The sequence below is a fragment of the Marmota flaviventris genome, chromosome 1 (genome assembly GCF_047511675.1).
Source record: "Marmota flaviventris isolate mMarFla1 chromosome 1, mMarFla1.hap1, whole genome shotgun sequence".
Classification (NCBI taxonomy): domain Eukaryota; kingdom Metazoa; phylum Chordata; class Mammalia; order Rodentia; family Sciuridae; genus Marmota; species Marmota flaviventris.
In genome coordinates, this window is record NC_092498.1 from 199,559,715 (window position 1) to 199,577,879 (window position 18,165).

General features: G+C 36.3%; 1 protein-coding gene across 1 annotated transcript in view; it reads right to left on the reverse strand.

The window, feature by feature from the left end:
• Positions 1 to 18,165, reverse strand: part of Ulk4 (unc-51 like kinase 4) — a 516,944-nt gene that overhangs the window by 450,847 nt on the left and 47,932 nt on the right. The window contains exons 16-18 of the mRNA XM_071600065.1: positions 16,897 to 17,078; positions 16,057 to 16,103; positions 8,481 to 8,559 (exon numbers count right to left, since the gene is read on the reverse strand). Of these exons, the coding sequence (XP_071456166.1) occupies positions 8,481 to 8,559; positions 16,057 to 16,103; positions 16,897 to 17,078 (308 nt within the window). The remainder of the gene's footprint in view (positions 1 to 8,480; positions 8,560 to 16,056; positions 16,104 to 16,896; positions 17,079 to 18,165) is intronic.

An 18,165-nucleotide genomic window follows, 5' to 3' on the forward strand; every position in this document is an offset into this window, starting at 1 on the left:
CCCACTTTGGTCGCGGATCCCACTTACCTGGGACTAACCCCGCTTTGGTCGCGGATCCCACTTACCTGGGACTAACCCGTGCACCACCCCTGACTGCTGAAAGTTCTGGTTCCCGGGTCTCAGCACCACTTGTCGCGACCCCTTGCCCGCAAGGAAGACGCAACTCAGGAATCTTCTTTCAGCAGTTTATTCAGGTCCTTGATATTTCTTCTTCTAACTCTCGGATGCCCCTCCCAGCCTTAATAAAGCATCCCAAGCCCCAATGCAAAGCTGCCGCGTGGAGCTTTCTCACAGGGTGGTGAAAAATCATGTGCCAACTCTCCCAGATAAGGAGTTGTTTGTCACAGACCACAGAGGAGCCAGCGTCATCTTGTAATGGCGACCATAGTCTGCAGAAACGGCAGAAGCGGCTCACCACACACCATGATGTTCTGCCTTACCTCAAGCCCTAAGGAATGAAGCCACTTGTCTATGGATTGACACCTCTGAAACCATGAGCCCCAAATAAACGTTTCCTCCTTAAAATTGTTCTCATCAGGTTTTTTGGTCAAAGCAGCAAAAAAAGATTAATGAGTTACAAAAATACAAACTACTAGTTTTGTTGGGTTTTGTCTATTATTTTATCCGTTTTTACTTTTTCTATTATCTATTCTGTCTAGGTGTGCAAGCATGTGTGTGTAAGTACGTAAGTGCAACCATGCAAGTGTACAAGCATGTAGGTAAGTATGTGAGTGCGCAGGCATGTAGTTGTGTGGGGAGATGTGTAAACATGTGAGTGTGCAAGTGCATACACATGTAAATGTGTGACCGTGTGTAAGCATTTAAGTGTGTGGTTATGTAAGTGTACAAGTGAGTGTGAACATGTAAATATATGATTGTAAACAGGTAAGTTTGCAAGGACATAAGCATGTTAGTGTGCAAGCATGCACGTGTTTGAGCATGTGTAAGTATATAAGTGTGCAAGCATATGCGTGTGACCATGTGAGTGTGCAGACATGTAAGTGTGTGGGTGTGCAGACATGTGAGTGTGTGGGCATATAAGTGTGACCATGTAAATATGCAAGCATACAAGTGTGTATGAGTGCAAGTATGAGAGTATATGCAAGTACATGCTTGCATGTTTACATTCTTATGTTTACATTCTTACGTTTACATGCTTGCATTCACACTTACACATTTATATATACTCAGTTTCACTTGCATGCTTATGCACAAACCTACATACTTACATACTGCACACTCACATGCTTACACACACGGTTACATTCACACTCACATGTACTCGCATCACACTTATGTTTCCATGCTTGAACACTTACATGCTTGAATACTTTCACAGTACTTACATATACTTAGATGCTTGCATGCTTAGACTCACACGTACTTACACTTACAACACACACTTACATGCATACACACTTACACGTGCACTTATAGCTTACATACTTACACTCATACATGCTCACATACTTACATGCTTACACACGTCTGCACACTTACATCCTTACATACTTTCACACTTGCATACTTATATGCTTACTCATTTAAATGCTTACACACATGCTTACACATTTACTTATACTCAAATAAGAATGACTGTGCAAGTGTGAGTGAGTCTAAGTATGTACAATACATGTGTGTGAGCAGCCCTTCACAGGGTATTCTCTCTAAACAGTATTTCCAACTCAAAGTAAACACAGTTCCTTACAGAAGTGGCTTCAAAGCTAGGGGATGATGATTCCCAAGCAGGCCTGTGAAATGCTGCTGCCAGAAAGCAAGCACATCTTTGGAGACAGTGGCAGGGTCACGTCAAAAGGACCAATGAGTAAACCTGAAAGGACTCTCAATGGACAGATGTGGGCCAACAAAAGCAACAAAAAGACTAATGACCACAAAGGAAATAAATGTGTGTATGTTTATATATATTTCTCAGTATAAAAAAAACATCAATGGATGATTTGGAGATAAAGACATGAGCTTATCATTTTTAAAACTGGCCTATAAAGGGAAACAAGCACATATCCTGCCTTACTAAACACATTTTAGAATAATCAAATGGTTGATCAAGGAAAATTCCTATAAGAAAAACGTGCAACTATCAATGGAAAAGGAGTTACCAAACGAAAAAAAAATCATTACTTTGTAGTCCTCAAGAATTAATGCATCTAGACAATGATAATCGATGCTAAATGTTTTAAATGAAAGTGAGATAATTTTATAGTAAGACTAACATCTGAAACTATTAAGTAATCGTAACACACTAATAATGAGACAACCATATGTATGCTTTTCTTTGTGTGGCAATGGGAAATACCACAGCACCAACTAAAAATTCTAACTCCCATCACAACCACCCAAAAAAGTGAACTTGAATCTAATCAAGGGGCTACATCTAACCAATTTTTTCAGGCAATGCAGGTGATAGGGGACTAAGTTAAATGATAGCATAAAGCCACAAAAAAGTTTGACATTCCACTTTCAACTAAGACAAATGGAAATCTCTCTGTAATAAATGAATGGTACCCAAAAGTAATAGGGAAATGTCTGATAGTACTTTTTCTGGGTGTGACAATACAATTGGGGCTATATTTTTAAGTTCTTTTCATGAGGAAAAAAAATGAGTGCGAGAAAAATGCGATTTTCTTGAAACAAAAAAGAGAAAGAGGGGAAACAAGATTTGAAAAGTGTTGATAATTTCTGGAAGTGAGTAATGATACCTCATTATTCTACTCTACTTTCATATATATTATGAAAATATTCCACAATAAAAATGTTAATGAAGGGACTAACCTAATGTCAATATTCCTTTCAATTCTAGAATTTTCTGCATCTATATTCAGTTACCTAAAATATATTCACTGCATGCTTGAGACGACATGCAGCATAGTACCAGAAATATTCCCTACAAATTATTACACTTAAAGAGCCCCAGTAATTAGAATGGCAAATGTATTATCTAGGAGAATAAACTAAAGATGACTGTATTTTTCTATGGAAAAGAAGCCAATAAATTCTATAAAAAAAAAAAAAAAAGAAAGAAAAGATCATGACCAGTTCTTATATGTAGCTATGAAGAAAGAAAAGAAACATAGAGCATATCATAAGGATAGCAAAATAGTTTTTTTTAATTGGTTTCTTCTGTGTTTTAAAAAAATATACATATATACACATACACACATATACACACACACACACACATATATACATATATACATACACACACACACACACATATATATATACACACACACACATATACACACACACCACTATACTTTTCTTATCATTCTTTTAATCATTTGTTTAATCCTTAAGCATTAACAGAGTGCCTGAAATACATATGCAACTTGGCTGGCTGGCTTGGCACTATGGGATACAAAGGAGTAACAAAGTAAGATTCTTATGACTTTAAAATGCTTACTGGATCTTCAACCTATGTTTATTATTCATGGGTATTAAAATGACTAGAGAAAAATTCATCAAACACCTGAAGTTTTTAATGAATTATTTACTAAAAAACTATAAACACCCAACTGCATTATACAGAAAACTAGTCTCAAAAGCTCTGAGTTGAAGGTTCACCAGTGGCTCCACATAGTCCCCAAGTCCCCTCAAATCGTGTGCAGATAAGATGTTGCATGAATTTTTCTGGAGAGGATATCCTGGATTTCATTAATCTCATTAACCAAAAATGGTAACAATCACCAATAGAATGAAGCCAAGTTTTTTAGAAGAAACTCCTAAAAACATGAAAACACTGTACTGAATACCTGCTGAATTTCCATACATCTGCTTCTTTCACAAGATAAATTGTTAAACTTACTTAACATTTTTCCAGTGTTTGAGTGACATCTAGTGGCTAAACTGTCAAATCCAATTGCTCACAAAAGAACTGAAAAGTGCTTTAAGAAATAAAATTTAATTTGAGTAAGTCCCATTTGTTGATTCTTGTTATTAACTCTTGTATTATGGGTGTCCTATTAAAGAATCTGGAGCCCAACCCCACAATATGTAGATCAGAGCCAACATTTTCTTCTATCAGACACAGAGTCTCTGATTTGATATCAAGCTCTTTGATCCATTTTGAGTTAACTTTTGTGCATGGCAAGAGAAAGGGATTCAGTTTCATTTTGTTGCATATGGATTTCCAGTTTTCCCAGCACCATTTGTTGAAGATGCTGTCCTTCCTCCATTGCATGCTTTCAGCACCTTTATCAAATATAAGATAGTTGTAATTTTGTGGATTGGTCTCTGTGTCCTCTATTCTGTATCATTGGTCCACCCGCCTGTTTTGGTACCAGTACCACGCTGTTTTTGTTACTACTGTTCTGTAGTATAGTTTGAAGTCTGGTATCGCTATACCGCCTGATTCACCTTTCCTGCTTAAAATTGTTTTTGCTATTCTGGGTCTTTTATTTTTCCATATGAATTTCATGGTTGCTTTCTATTTCTACAAGAAATTCCGTTGGGATTTTGATTGGCATTGCATTAAACCTATAGAGAACTTTTGGTAATATTGCCATTTTGATGTTAGTTCTGCCTATCCATGAACAGGGTATATTTTTCCATCTTCTAAGATCTTCTTCTATTTCTCTCTTTAGGGTTCTGTAGTTTTCATTGTATAAGTCTTTCACCTCTTTTGTTAGGTTGATTCCCAAGTATTTTTTTTTTTTTTTGAGGATATTGTGAATGGGGGGGTTGTCCTCATTTCCATTTCAGAAGATTTGTCGCTGGTATACAGGAATGCCTTTGATTTATGCGTGTTGATTTTATATCCTGCCACTTTGCTGAACAGACACTCAATCAACAAGTACATGAAAAAATGCTCACCATCTCTAGCAGTCAGAGAAATGCAAATCAAAACCATCCTAAGATACCATCTCACTCCAGTAAGATTGGCAGTCATTATGAAGTCAAACAACAACAAGTGCTGGAGAGGATGTGGGGAAAAGGGTACTCTTGTACATTGCTGGTGGGACTGCAAATTGGTGCGGCCAATTTGGAAAGCAGTATGGAGATTCCTTGGAAAGCTGGGAATGGAACCACCATTTGACCTAGCTATTCCCCTTCTCGGTCTATTCCCTAAAGACCTAAAAAGAGCATACTACAGGGATACTGCTACATCGATGTTCATAGCAGCACAATTCACAATAGCTAGACTGTGGAACCAACCTAGATGCCCTTCAATAGATGAATGGATAAAAAAAAAAAAAATGTGGCATTTATACACAATGGAGTATTACTCTGCACTAAAAAATGACAAAATCATGGAATTTGCAGGGAAATGGATGGCATTAGAGCAGATTATGCTAAGTGAAGCTAGCCAATCCCTAAAAAACAAATGCAAAATGTCTTCTTTGATATAAGGAGAACAATTAAGAACAGAGCAGGGAGGAAGAGCATGAGAAGATGATCAACATTAAACAGGGACGAGAGGTGGGAGGGAAAGGGAGAGAGAAGGGAAATTGCATGGAAATGGAGGAGACCCTCATTGTTATACAAAATTACATATAAGAGGAAGTGAGGGGAAAGGGGAAAAAAACGAGGGGGAGAAATGAATTACAGTAGATGGGGTAGAGAGAGAAGATGGGAGGGGAGGGGAGGGGGGATAGTAGAGGATAGGAAAGGCAGCAGAATACTAGTATGGCAGTATGTAAAACAGTGGATGTGTAACCGATGTGATTCTGCAATCTGTATACGGGGTAAAAATGGGAGTTCATAACCCACTTGAATCAAATGTATGAAATATGATATGTCAAGAACTATGTAATGTTTTGAACAACCAATAATAAAAATTTAAAAAAAAAAAAAGAAATAAAATTTAAAATGGCATCACGGGGCCTGGGAGTGTCACTCAGTGTCTGGGCACACACTTAATATGAGCACAGCTCTGGGTTCAATCCCCAGCATAAAAAATAATAATAAAGACTGCATTACAAAGGAACACCTGGCATGATTTCAACTTATGATGTAAACTCATTATCGAATAAAATTTGGTTCACTATGTAGTATGCTGAATTCAAAAGTTTACTAGATAAACATAAAGTATTACTTTTTTTTAATGAAATGATTATTTCTCCCAAATCTGCACCCAAAACACCAGTGAAAAGCCCAGAGGGAAACAGTGCAAGAATAAAATATACAGAACCTCAGAAACTAGTGCCTGGCCTCTCCTCTCAGCAGAGGCAACATCAGGAATACTATGTGTGTGAGAGGGACAGGAACAAGAATTGGAGAAATACTGAAATACTAAGTACCCAGCATCCAAAGAGAAGGAAGCACAAGCCAAGAACTCTAGCTAACAGTACAAACCACTGTGCAGTTCAGCTCTCAGGCAGCAGCAAAAGCAAGTACCAAGAGGATCAGGCCACAGGTGAGGAGATCACATCACCGAGGGTATGGACGGGTCCCAAGTTCCTGCAAAGGCCCTCTATTCAGACCCTTGAGGATTCCTATCACAGGAGAACATACTTCCCAGCCACTTACAGAGGGTTCCAAGCATAAAGATGCCACAGGGGTTAAGGACAGCATCACAATACAGCCTTGGCCTCTGGCCTGTCTTCCCCTAACTAAGCCACAAGGCAACTCTCCTTTCCATGCACCTTCCACAACACCCACCTGCTCATCTCTCCCCCATGTTGTCTACTCAAGGGGAGCTCCCCTTCTAGGAAGGAACCACAACCCACAGAATAGTTCTGAATATATGATCAGTCTTTCCCATGCAATGACCTACAGTCAGTCTAGAACAATAGTCTATGACTGAGATTCACTTGGGCCTGTTGCCCAATGCTGCTGTTCGTCACTCTCAATGCTATTCAGCACTGACTAGCGCACTGAATGTGACACCCTTCACCCATTCTTCTGTTGATGGAATATGGATATGGATTATTTTAAATGTGGGGCTGTTATAAACAATGCTGTCAGTATGTAACTACTTGTGTCATTTGGCACATTGAGTTTTAAGGTAATAGATGCTCAGTTACAGGTAGAAATGTTTTCAGCTTGTTTTCATGGCCAAGAAGTTTTCCAGAATGGCTACATTCATTCATACTCCCCCTGGAAGCATCTAAGAGCTCCTTCTATCCAGTACTACCACAACCATGTAGGATTGAGAGACTTTTTCATTTTTGCCCATCTGGTGACCATTTTGACACTTCACTTTTCTTTTTATTTGCATTTCCATGACAACTCAGCATTTGGAACATTGAACATTAGAATTTATATTGGCCAGACTTCTTGGATATTAAAGTCTGCTTTCAGATATTATAGCAATTAGCAAATCTGTCACTCTTCTAGTATATCCAGGAAATAAGTATATTTGTAAGTACATGCAAGTATGCATAGGTGACTAAAAACCTGATGCAAGTCATCATCACCTCTCACCTTCTACACTAGTCTGAGTCTACCTTACCCTGTCCCTGAAATAGGGTGATCCTTTTAAAACATAAGCACAACAGTGTACTCCTCTGTTCTCAATCCTCCAGTGGCCTCCATTTTATTTTGAATAAAATCCCAAGTTCTTATCACATCTTACAACAAATCTACATCATCTAGTTCCTGACACTTCATCTTCTACCAATCATCTCATCAGCCCTATATTCACCCCTCCTTCTTCCTTGAAAAAGGCAAACCACACTTTTTTTTTTTTTTTTTTACCTCTAGCCTCTTGCAAATGCTATTCGCCCTGTCTCAAATACTCTTCTGCCAGACAGTTCACCTCATTTCCTCAATTCCTTCAGGCCTCTGCTTGGATGTTTGCATCACTACAGAAAGTTCATTTGGACAGTACTTAGACAAATAATTCCTCTAAATGCTCCAATACCACACCATCAGCTTCTGATATACCAAAGCCCCTCTCCTTACCCTGAGTTTTTGACCCTAAAAGCTTTGGGGGTTTTTTTATGCATTTTGACTCTTGACTCTTTCCCAGCCCAAGGAATAAAAATCCATTACCAATTGACTATACTTCACATTAACAGGATAGGTAGAAAGCTATTTTCAGTATTCAAAGACATTCATATAAGTACTACAATAGTAGTATTCACTTCACAGAACTTAAAATTATTAACTAAATAAGAAAAAATTCCCAGTATCAGTACTTGAAAGAAATGACTGATTGATACTAGAAATATCCTTAGTGCATGAATGACCATTAAATACTGGAATCAGTTATCAAGAAATAACTGACAACTAGTGAGGATGAAAACAAAATCAAGGTAAAAAGCCAAAAGAATTTCAATTTGAATTATACAGAATGCTTCAAAAAGGCCTTGTATTCTGCCACACCATCTTCAGTAAGAGACAACTGTTGTAAATGAGCTTAATTCTATCCAGATCCTCATTTTACAATTGCCACAATTCCACCAAAAAAAAAAAAAAAAAATTAAGTGAAGGTCAACATAAAGCTGTATGTTCTAAATCATGAAAAAAAAAACAATCTTTTTTGTCATTCATAACATGTCAGTAATGAAAGAAATTACCTCAATAATGGGTGTATTTTCCTGGAGCTCAGTTGTGTGCGAAGCCAGCAAACCAATTACGCGAGCAACTTTGGCCCGTCTGTAAATGGAGAGAATACAAACTTTGAAAAGAAGAGTCAGGACCAAGGAAGTCAATACTAGCTGCCACATGCTTTAGCTATAAGAATATGAAATAAAAATTCAGTGTAACAGGACAGGCCTATACTCCACACATACAATGTCCAAAGAAACCATCCCTCATATATAAGGAAAAACTTGGAATAACCATGTCCTTTGTAATTCTATTTGTTATGTTGACAAAATTTAAACAAGCTATGGTTTAATGATGAAACGGAAAATGGACTTTTGAAAAGGCCTTAACCCGAGACAAGAGAGGAATACTCATTAACCCTTTTATGTGAGTACACAGGCATTTGGCTTAAGGTCTCTATTCCACTTTTACTGAGCTAGTGAGTAGAATTCTATATAGGTGGTAAATAATATGAGCACCGTTAAAAAGATTATTTGTATTTTAATTAATCCTATTTAGTTTTAATGATGCTTTTCTTTGGCATCTAGCAAAAAATGAAGTTGAAAAAATTACTAAATTGAACTTCAGACCTCAGTGTGGTTTGAAATACAGGAAATTAAGATTTTTTTCACCAGAAAAGAAAATGGGAAGTTGATGAGAATCACATTTAGTGACACCTGCCTGTTTCCTGGCTCATCAGCATGCACTAATTTTCACAGTTCCTTAAACATTCCCAGGACCCATGCTACTCAGAAGTAGCACAGGGAAAATGTGCAGTGACACTTCTGACAGATAATTCTTATGGAATTCAATTCTCTTAACATATGCAGATAAAAGTCCTAGCCATTTCATGATTATCATCCCACCTCTGAATATAAAGACTGTATTTTAAAAGTGATCATTTTGAAAAAGATTTGGTAGGATATTATACCAACTTACAAAAGAAAGAAGCTTCCAGGCTCCAGTTTGCCATTTTTATGCCTTGGATCCTAAATGTCCCCAGCCTGTGGCACTACTTTTAAGTTTTTTGAATGAGGTATTTGTCACAGCAACAGAAAGCTGACAAACAAGGCCACTGAGTAGCTGCAATTGCAACCAAGTCACTTGCTTTATTTCCATGTGTGCAATTCAAACAGGTAGCTGCATTAAGATCTAGTTGGGTTTTTTTCACAATTGTAAAACAAATGCTTGTTATCAAAAACTCACCAATGAATTAGACAATATGAAACACAAAACCTGTTTTCAAAAATAAGCTCAAAAATATTTGAGGGGCTGGGGCTGCCTGGTAGAGCGCTTGCCTAGCATGTGTGAGGCGCTGGGTTCGATCCTCAGCACCACATAAAAATAAATAAAGGTATTGTGTCCAACTACAACTAAAAAATTTTTTAAAAATTTATGAGACATTAAATCATTTCTCAATCTACAAAATTAAATATTATCTACTAGATTTATTCAACTAAAATAAAAATGTATCACAACATGGTAATATTTCTAATTTCCCCAGAAATAATTTCAAATCAAATCAGAGAAAATACCCTACCTAAAAACACTAATACTTTTCAATTATAAACTTAAAGTAATAATGACAGTAGTCCTCAGTTTATAACAAAAACTTACATACAATAATACTCTATACACAAGACCCTCACAAGACTGTCATTTTTCAGAATTCAGTTTTCTTCAATGTGGCCACTCCAGGTTCTAATCCCCTCCCCAACTCAGCACAGTCTCCTAAGAACCATCCTGTATCCCCAAGAACATCTGGGGCAGCAGTGTCCAACAGACTTCCATGTAATAACAGGAATGTTCCATGACCACACTCTTCAATGCAGTATACACTGAAAACATTACTAATCATGCACATAAAATATGCCTGGTGCAAGCGAGGAACTTAAATTTTATTGAATTTTAATTTAACAAACTACATGTAGTTAGTTAAGTCATATTAGAGCATAGAGCTGATTTAAATTTTTGTAGTTATTGTTCATTTGTTTACTCAATTATTATCTACCTCCCTCAAGGTCAACCCTTAAAGTCAATGAAGGTAGAGCTTTGTTCTGTTCACCATTGTGAACACTGAGACCAGTGCTTGGAGTACAAGTATGCCCTTTCTAAATGTCTGCTAAACAAAAATGATCACATCATCAAAAACTAAGTTACTACATGTGTTAGCAGGAAAGGAGTGGATAAAACATATGGCTGCACATTGCAGAATTCAGAAGTGAAGCAGAAGTGAAAGTGAATTCAAGGCTAAAGTGAAGTGAAGTAAAGCAGAATTCAAGGCTAAAAGCATTAAATGAGAAATTTTCTTATAAACTAAAAACTATATGACCTACAAAAAATATAAGGTATGATCCTTCATACAACAAATAACAAAGCATGAAAGTAAAGCCAAAGGGAGTCAGAAATTTCAATCTACTTCTTCCCCAAGCTCAGCAATAAGAAGTGAACATACACACATTCAAGCATCCATGGTAAAACCAACAAGGCTAATGGAACACATGTATATACCAAACTCTACACCCTGGAAAAAGATGAACACTCTTACTCAATGGAAGACTGTACTGGACAGTATCGATGACTAGGAACCACATGTCCTATGCATAGTCTTGAGTCCACAGTGAGAATAATGGGGGCAACAGTGCCCTGAGTAGTTACTCATCTTTTATGTGCCTGGGTCTTGGTTACCTCATAAGTTCAGAAGGACTAATAGTATGTACTCCATCAAGTTGTAAGAATCAAGGGATATGATCCACATGTAGAAACTATCTTGGAGTCTGAATTGAACAGGTTAGCTACCATTATTGACCATATTCGTGGCCTAATTTTAAAAATTGATTTTATACAAGACCACAAAGATAAATTAGAACACTCCCAAAAGCAGAAATATTACATAGAATTCACTATTATAATAAAAATAGCGAAGTGGAAATGATAAGCAAAAAAGCCTTGACACCTGCAAATTTAGAAGCACTTCTGTGTATATTATACAGTAAATAAAAAATGAAACCTCCATAAATCACAATCATGTTAGCAGACTAGACACTGATCCCTTCAAGAATCTGTTAAAGTAGAAAAATTATTTTAACTCCATGATAATTAGAAACAAAGAAGGGCTGAAAGTGGAATAGAAAGTCCCAGATGACAAACAGAATCACACAGAGAATAAAAGAAACCCCTAAGGCCGGGCGTGGCGGAGCATGCCTGTAATTCCAGCGACTGGGGAGATAGGAAGATTGAGAATTCAAAGCCAGCCTCACCAACTTAGTCAGGCACTAGCAATTCACTGAGACCCTAGGGCTGGGGATGTGGCTCAGTGGTTAAGCACCCCTGAGTTCAATTCCAAGTATAAAGAAAGAAAAAACAAAAAGAAAGAAAGAAAAAGAAAAGAGAAAGAGAAAGAAAGAAAAAGAGAAAGAAGAGAAAAAGAGAAAGAAAGAAAAAAGAAAAAGAGAAAGAGGAGAAAGAAAAAGAGAAAGAGAGAAAGAGAAAGAGCAAAAGAAAGGAGAAAGAGAAAGAGAAAGAAAAATAGAAAGAGAAAGAGTGAGAAAAAGAGAAAGAAAGAAAAAGAGGAAAAAAAGAAAAAGAAAGAGAAAGAAAAAGAAAATACACCTGTCCACCAGCCAACAGATCCCACCTATTGATACACAGGGCTCCTCCCTTAAAGGAGAAACACTAAACAAGCATGGAGGAAACTGGTATTACCACATTATACATCATTTGATCATATTAAGTAAGAATAAAATATCATCAGGCATTTGAGAAATAAACAGCATTAAAAAGCAGAACTATAATGAAAAAGAAGTGACCTACAGGTTCAAGAGATAAGCGCACAAGTTTTATAATACTAAGGCCTTACCTTAAATATTAATTATTATATTTAATCCTAATATATCTCAAAGGATTTTTTTAAACAATCCTAACATTTATCTCCAAAAAAAAGTATATTTCATACCAAATGTAGGAAGGAATAAAGAACAGAGAACAAAAAAATAAAAACTTTCAAAAATGATTATTAAAATTCACTAGAAATCCTAAAAAATAACCAGGATAAATACCAAGCTTGATGACAGATACTGAACAGCAAGCAAAGAGCATGGCAGTTCTTCAAAAGATTGAACACAGCGTATAAGCCAGCATTTCAACTACTAGTTACATTTGTGATGAAAACATTTAAGTTCAGACAAAAACTGGCATATGAATACGAACTAATACATACAAGATGGATTAACCTTGACCTACAAAAAATATAAGCCTGCAAAATGACAGAAGTTAGGCACAAAAGGCCACATACTATATGATTCCATTTATTTGCAAAGTCCAGCATAGGACCAAAAAAAAAAAAAAAATCAACATAAATTAGGTAGGTGGTTTTCAGAGGCTAGGGGAACAAAAGAGGTACAAGGTTTTCATTGGAAGATAAAAATCTTCTGAAATAAGACAGCAGTGATGGTTGCACAACTTTGTATGTACTAAAGCCCAAACTCTACACTTTTAAAAAGTTGATTTTATAGTGAACTGTACCACAATAAAAAGGACAAAGTGAGAAAGCAAAAGAGTTTGAGAGAAGAGTAAAAAGACAAATCCCACACCCATACTGCTCCTATTTTCAGGAGCATAAAAGGATGAAATGTTGGGAGGAGCTAAGAAATTTAGTAAAGCAACTGCTATAACATGTTTGTAAAAAGATTCCTACATATGGTCTGGTAAAAACTTGCCTGTACTGGAATAAAAAGAAAAGTTCAGACAAAATAAAGCAAACTCAAACAAGATACACACAAGAGGAAGAAAAGTTGACGTTGGCCCCAGTTCCTGCAGAGCTAAAGTCAGCACAGGGGAAGACAGCATAAGTCCAAACTGTGGCATGGAGGTGAATGGCTCCAGGGGCAAGACCACCTCCCTGAGCTACAGGGTCTGACAGAAACACCCAAGGAGGCAACTACTCCAGAAGCAGAGCCACAGAGAGGCCTTCTTGGAAAAGTAAACAAAACAAACCTACAGAATAATGAAATTTGATCAACTAAGAAGTGAATTTGATCATAGAAATGGAGGATATGTTCCAAAAAGATGAGCATTTAACCTCATCTTATTCAGATGTAAAACTATTACTAAAAAAAAAAAATTAAAAAATGAATTTAGGGAAGTACTTTTTTCTAATTTTATTTATTTATTATTTATATGTGGTGCTGAGAATCAAACCCAGTGCCTCACACATGCTAGCCAAGTGCTTTACCACTGAGCCACAACCCCAGCCCCAAAATTCATATCCTAATGGATACTTAGGTGGCTAAAACAATCTCAAAAAATTTGGACCTTTCACAATTTCAAAACTTAAAACTACAGTAATCAAGACAGTATGGTATTAGCATAAAATCAAAGATACACACCAATGGAATGGAGAGCCAAGAAATAAATCCTCACATATATGTGTAAACAATTTTCCACAAAGGTACCAAGACCATTCCATGGGGAAAGGCAAACCTTTTGACACATAAGTATAGGTAAAACAATATCCACACACAAAGGCAATCAAGTTTTACCCTCAACTTACACCATTTACAAATACTAATTCAAAAACATATCAAAGATCTAAACTCCAAAACAAACTATAAAACTATTAGCAAAAAATAATAGGAGAAAACTTTATGACTTTGGATTTCACACTGACTTTCTGGATATGGCACCAAAAGCACAAACAAGCAAAGAAAAACTACTTGAATCAAACTTCATCAAAATCAAAACCTTTTATAAATCAAAGATCACTACAGCACAGTAAGAAGGCAAAAAACCCTGTGGATGAAAGAAAATGTTTTCAAATCTCTTATTTGATAAGGGTTAATACCCAGGATATATAAAGAACAAAAATAAATTACTCAATTCAAAATTGGGCAAAGGACTTGAATAGACATTTCTCCAAAGAAGATACAGATAACCGACAAGTACCTGAAAAGCTGCTAGTCACAAAAGAAATGTAAACCAAAACCATGATCTCCAACTGGAAGAGTTATAATCAGGAAAATAAACAAAGACCAGCATTCATAGAACATGATTCACAATGGTCAAAAGGTAAAAACAATGCAAGTGTCCAACAGATGAAAGGATACACAATATTAGAACATTATTTGACCTTAAAAAGAAAGGAATCAAATTCTAGCACATGCTATAACTTGGATGGACCTTGAGAACAAAGCTAAATGAAATAGCCACACACAAAAAGACAAATATTCATACTTCTACTCATATAAGTACACACAATAACCAAATTCATAGATATAGAAAGTAGAATTGAGGTAACACACACACGTATCTATATAGAGAGAGAATGAGGAGAAACTTTAAAATTGTATCATGTGACTCTAATTTTGTTTTCCTATATGCAGAACAAACTTGGAAAACTGAACAAAACTAGAAGCAGCAGTTTCCTTATTGAAAAAGAAGGCTTCAATCAGAGGACTTGTCTACCTTAATATTTATCATTTTCCTCAAAACTGTTTTACAGTTAAACTTCAATTTAAAAAATGAGAAACAGTTTTAAAGCAGTACTTGGAAAGAACTAATGTTTGCTCTATTGTCACTAGGGGGCACTCCATTCAAAGAGAAGCTTTAAACAAAAGTATTAATAAAAATTTCAATGGTTCCTTTTCAATGAACATACAACAAATCTCATATTAAATGCTCAACTATCACCTTTTTCTTTACACCAAATTTTACTTTGGGAGAGTAACATTGGAAGATGCATCAGGATGATTAATTACCCTAAAGCATTTTGTGCACTTTTCCAGCAGGGAAAAACAATTACTATCATGCCACTACCACAATTCACAAAATTCCTTCACCTCCCTTTTCTCATATGTTTCTCCTAACAATCATAAGTATGCATGATAATAAGAACTACAAATTCCACACCCCCAATGTATATTAAGCACCCACTAAAATGTACCCACTGTAAAAGATTTTCCACATATTTAGTTTATCAGGTAGTTACACTATCCCCATTTTATAGATAAGGAAAGTGAGGGTCAGCAGTTGAAGCAATTTTTCCAGGGGGAAAATCTGGAATCCACCACACCCAGGTCTGCCTCTGTCCTATGCACACTCCCCAGGAAGCAGAGACTCAGAAGATGATTTCAGCATTTGGCTACATCTCATTGGCAGCCAGAGCCCTGAGCCCTCTAATACCTGATGCAAATGTGCTTTTCACTCTGGCACACAGAGTCCATAAAAATTGCACTTCTTCCCTCAGGAGTTTACAGATCACAGGCAAACTATGTGCTGGAGTACATAAACAAGTAGCAACGGGAAAACTCACAGGAGTGTAACAGGAAACACAGAATCCATTCCACAATGAATACTCAAGAGTAACAGTCAATAAAGTCTCTAGACATTACTTAGATAATCCTAGAATTGTGTTTATAGTAGGATAATGTCTATTTTTAAATCTTTTTAAATGAACAAATCAGGATGCCTCCAGAAATTGCATTTAGACTCAGCACTTGTTATAAATATGTATTTTGTAATAACTTCATAAAACCACAAAGAACTCTTTAAAATATAAATGTTACTTACATATCCCAATTTGGAGCTATTCGCAAATGCTGGATTAGCAACTGGAACTAGAATTTTAAAAATATACGTTTAATTCATGAAACAGCACAGAAAGTGATGACTAAGTTAACAAATCAGATCTTTACACAGCTAAAATGTAAATTATACACCAAGAAAGTAATTTACAAATATGCAAAGCACTGAGTACATGAATAAAGTAAAACCAAAAACTAAGTACTTTAAGTTTTTCTTACCATTTACTGCCACTTTATATTCCACTCCCACCTGATACACCAACTATCAAAAGAAATCATTAATACTATCTTAATAGTATTAATGCAAAATGCACTTAATTTTTTTTCAAGTTAGTTCCCACATGAGGTCCCTTACAAAAAACACCTCCAAACCACTGTAATTCCTCCCAGAAGAGGACTTCAAAAGCTCTGCCAAATCTTGGTTTACTAATAAGCCAAGACATTCCAAGCAATAATATTTCCAGGGGCAACAGAAAATAAGTCTAGACCCTTGAGGCCTCCCCTCAATGTCATCTCAGAAGCCTTGGCATTGACCAGGTTGGCCCAGTCAAGGGGCCCCATATTCCAAAGGACAGTTCAATGCATATGTGAAAAATTTCTTAGAATTAAGTTACATAAAACAAAAGCTGAGAATCACACACACACACACACAAAAAAAAAAAAAAAAAAAACAACCTTGAAATCACCAATTACCCAGTGCTTTTAGGCCAAAAATTAAAATATGAATAATTTTCATGAACTTAAGATCTTGTAATCTCCAACAGCTAAGCACATGAAGGCAAGTTGTGGGGACTCTAGAAAAGGCTTTTTGCCTCACTCTACCTACCAGGGGGGAATGGAGTAGCCTGGTGGCTACCTCCTTGTGACCAGCCACCACGCATAAATAGCAGAGGAGATTCAGCTTAGCTCGGGAGGCCGCTGTGCTCTTCTCAGTGGAGTCAATCTGTGAGCACACTTGTTGCAAAAAGTCATTCCAATCTTGGTCTTTCAGAAATAACAACTTGTCAACTGCAGAGGAAAAAAATATATATATATATATATATATTATATATATATACTTTTAGTAATATATTATGTGAAAAAAAAGTACTGCTGAAAACATGAGAAATAAAACAGAATTTTGAGAGCAAGGATGAGGACAAAGAAAACCTTAACACTGTCAAACCAAAAACAGTCCACAGACGACACTACTTTTCTTTGTCCTATAAGTCTTCATCTCCATCTACCCAAGGAAACTTCTTAACTACTTCAATGGAAAGCTGCTCAAAAAGGCAGGCAGATGAGTAAAGGAGAACTGTTCTGCAACCTAGGACTTAACAAAATATAGATAAAGTTGTATTTCAAGAAAACAAGATAGCCTTTTTATCTTTCTATCAGCCCAGTCCTAAAATACTGAAAAAGACATAGGTTGTACAGTTGTTAAAACATGCCCATGAGGGCTGGGATTGTGGATCAGTAGCAGAGTGCTTGACTCACACTCTGGGTTCAAACCTCAGCACCACATAAAAATAAATAAATAAATAAAAGTATTGTGTCCATCTACAACTAAAAAAAATATTTTTTAAAAAGTGCCCATGAAATTACTGCTCACTATAACGGGGTTTATACAATAGCTGGAATCACCTAGAATTCCTACCTCCAAGTCCCTATACAAACAAAAGGCAAAGGCTAGAAAATGAGATACCATCTAAAATGTGCAGACACACATGGTGGCACATGCCTGAAATCCCAGTGGCTCAAGAGGCTGAGGCTGGAGGATTCCAAGTTCAAAGCCAGCCTTAGCAACTTAGTGAGGCCCTAAACAACTTAGTGAGACTGGTCTTTAAAAAGGGTGGGATGTGACTCAGCAGTAAGCACCCCTGAGTTCAATCTCCATATTAAAAAATGAATTAAAATGTGCATACTTTCAGCTGATCTCTTTAAGAAAGATAAACTGGAAAAATAAATTTATAAATAACTCAAAGGGGAAAGAAGAATATTACTTCAGATAATATTTCATAAATAATCGTTGGCACTGAAAGCACTATGAATAATATATTGCTTCATTTTAGTCTTTCCAAAACAATCCTCTTTGAGATTTGGGGGCTTTATTAGT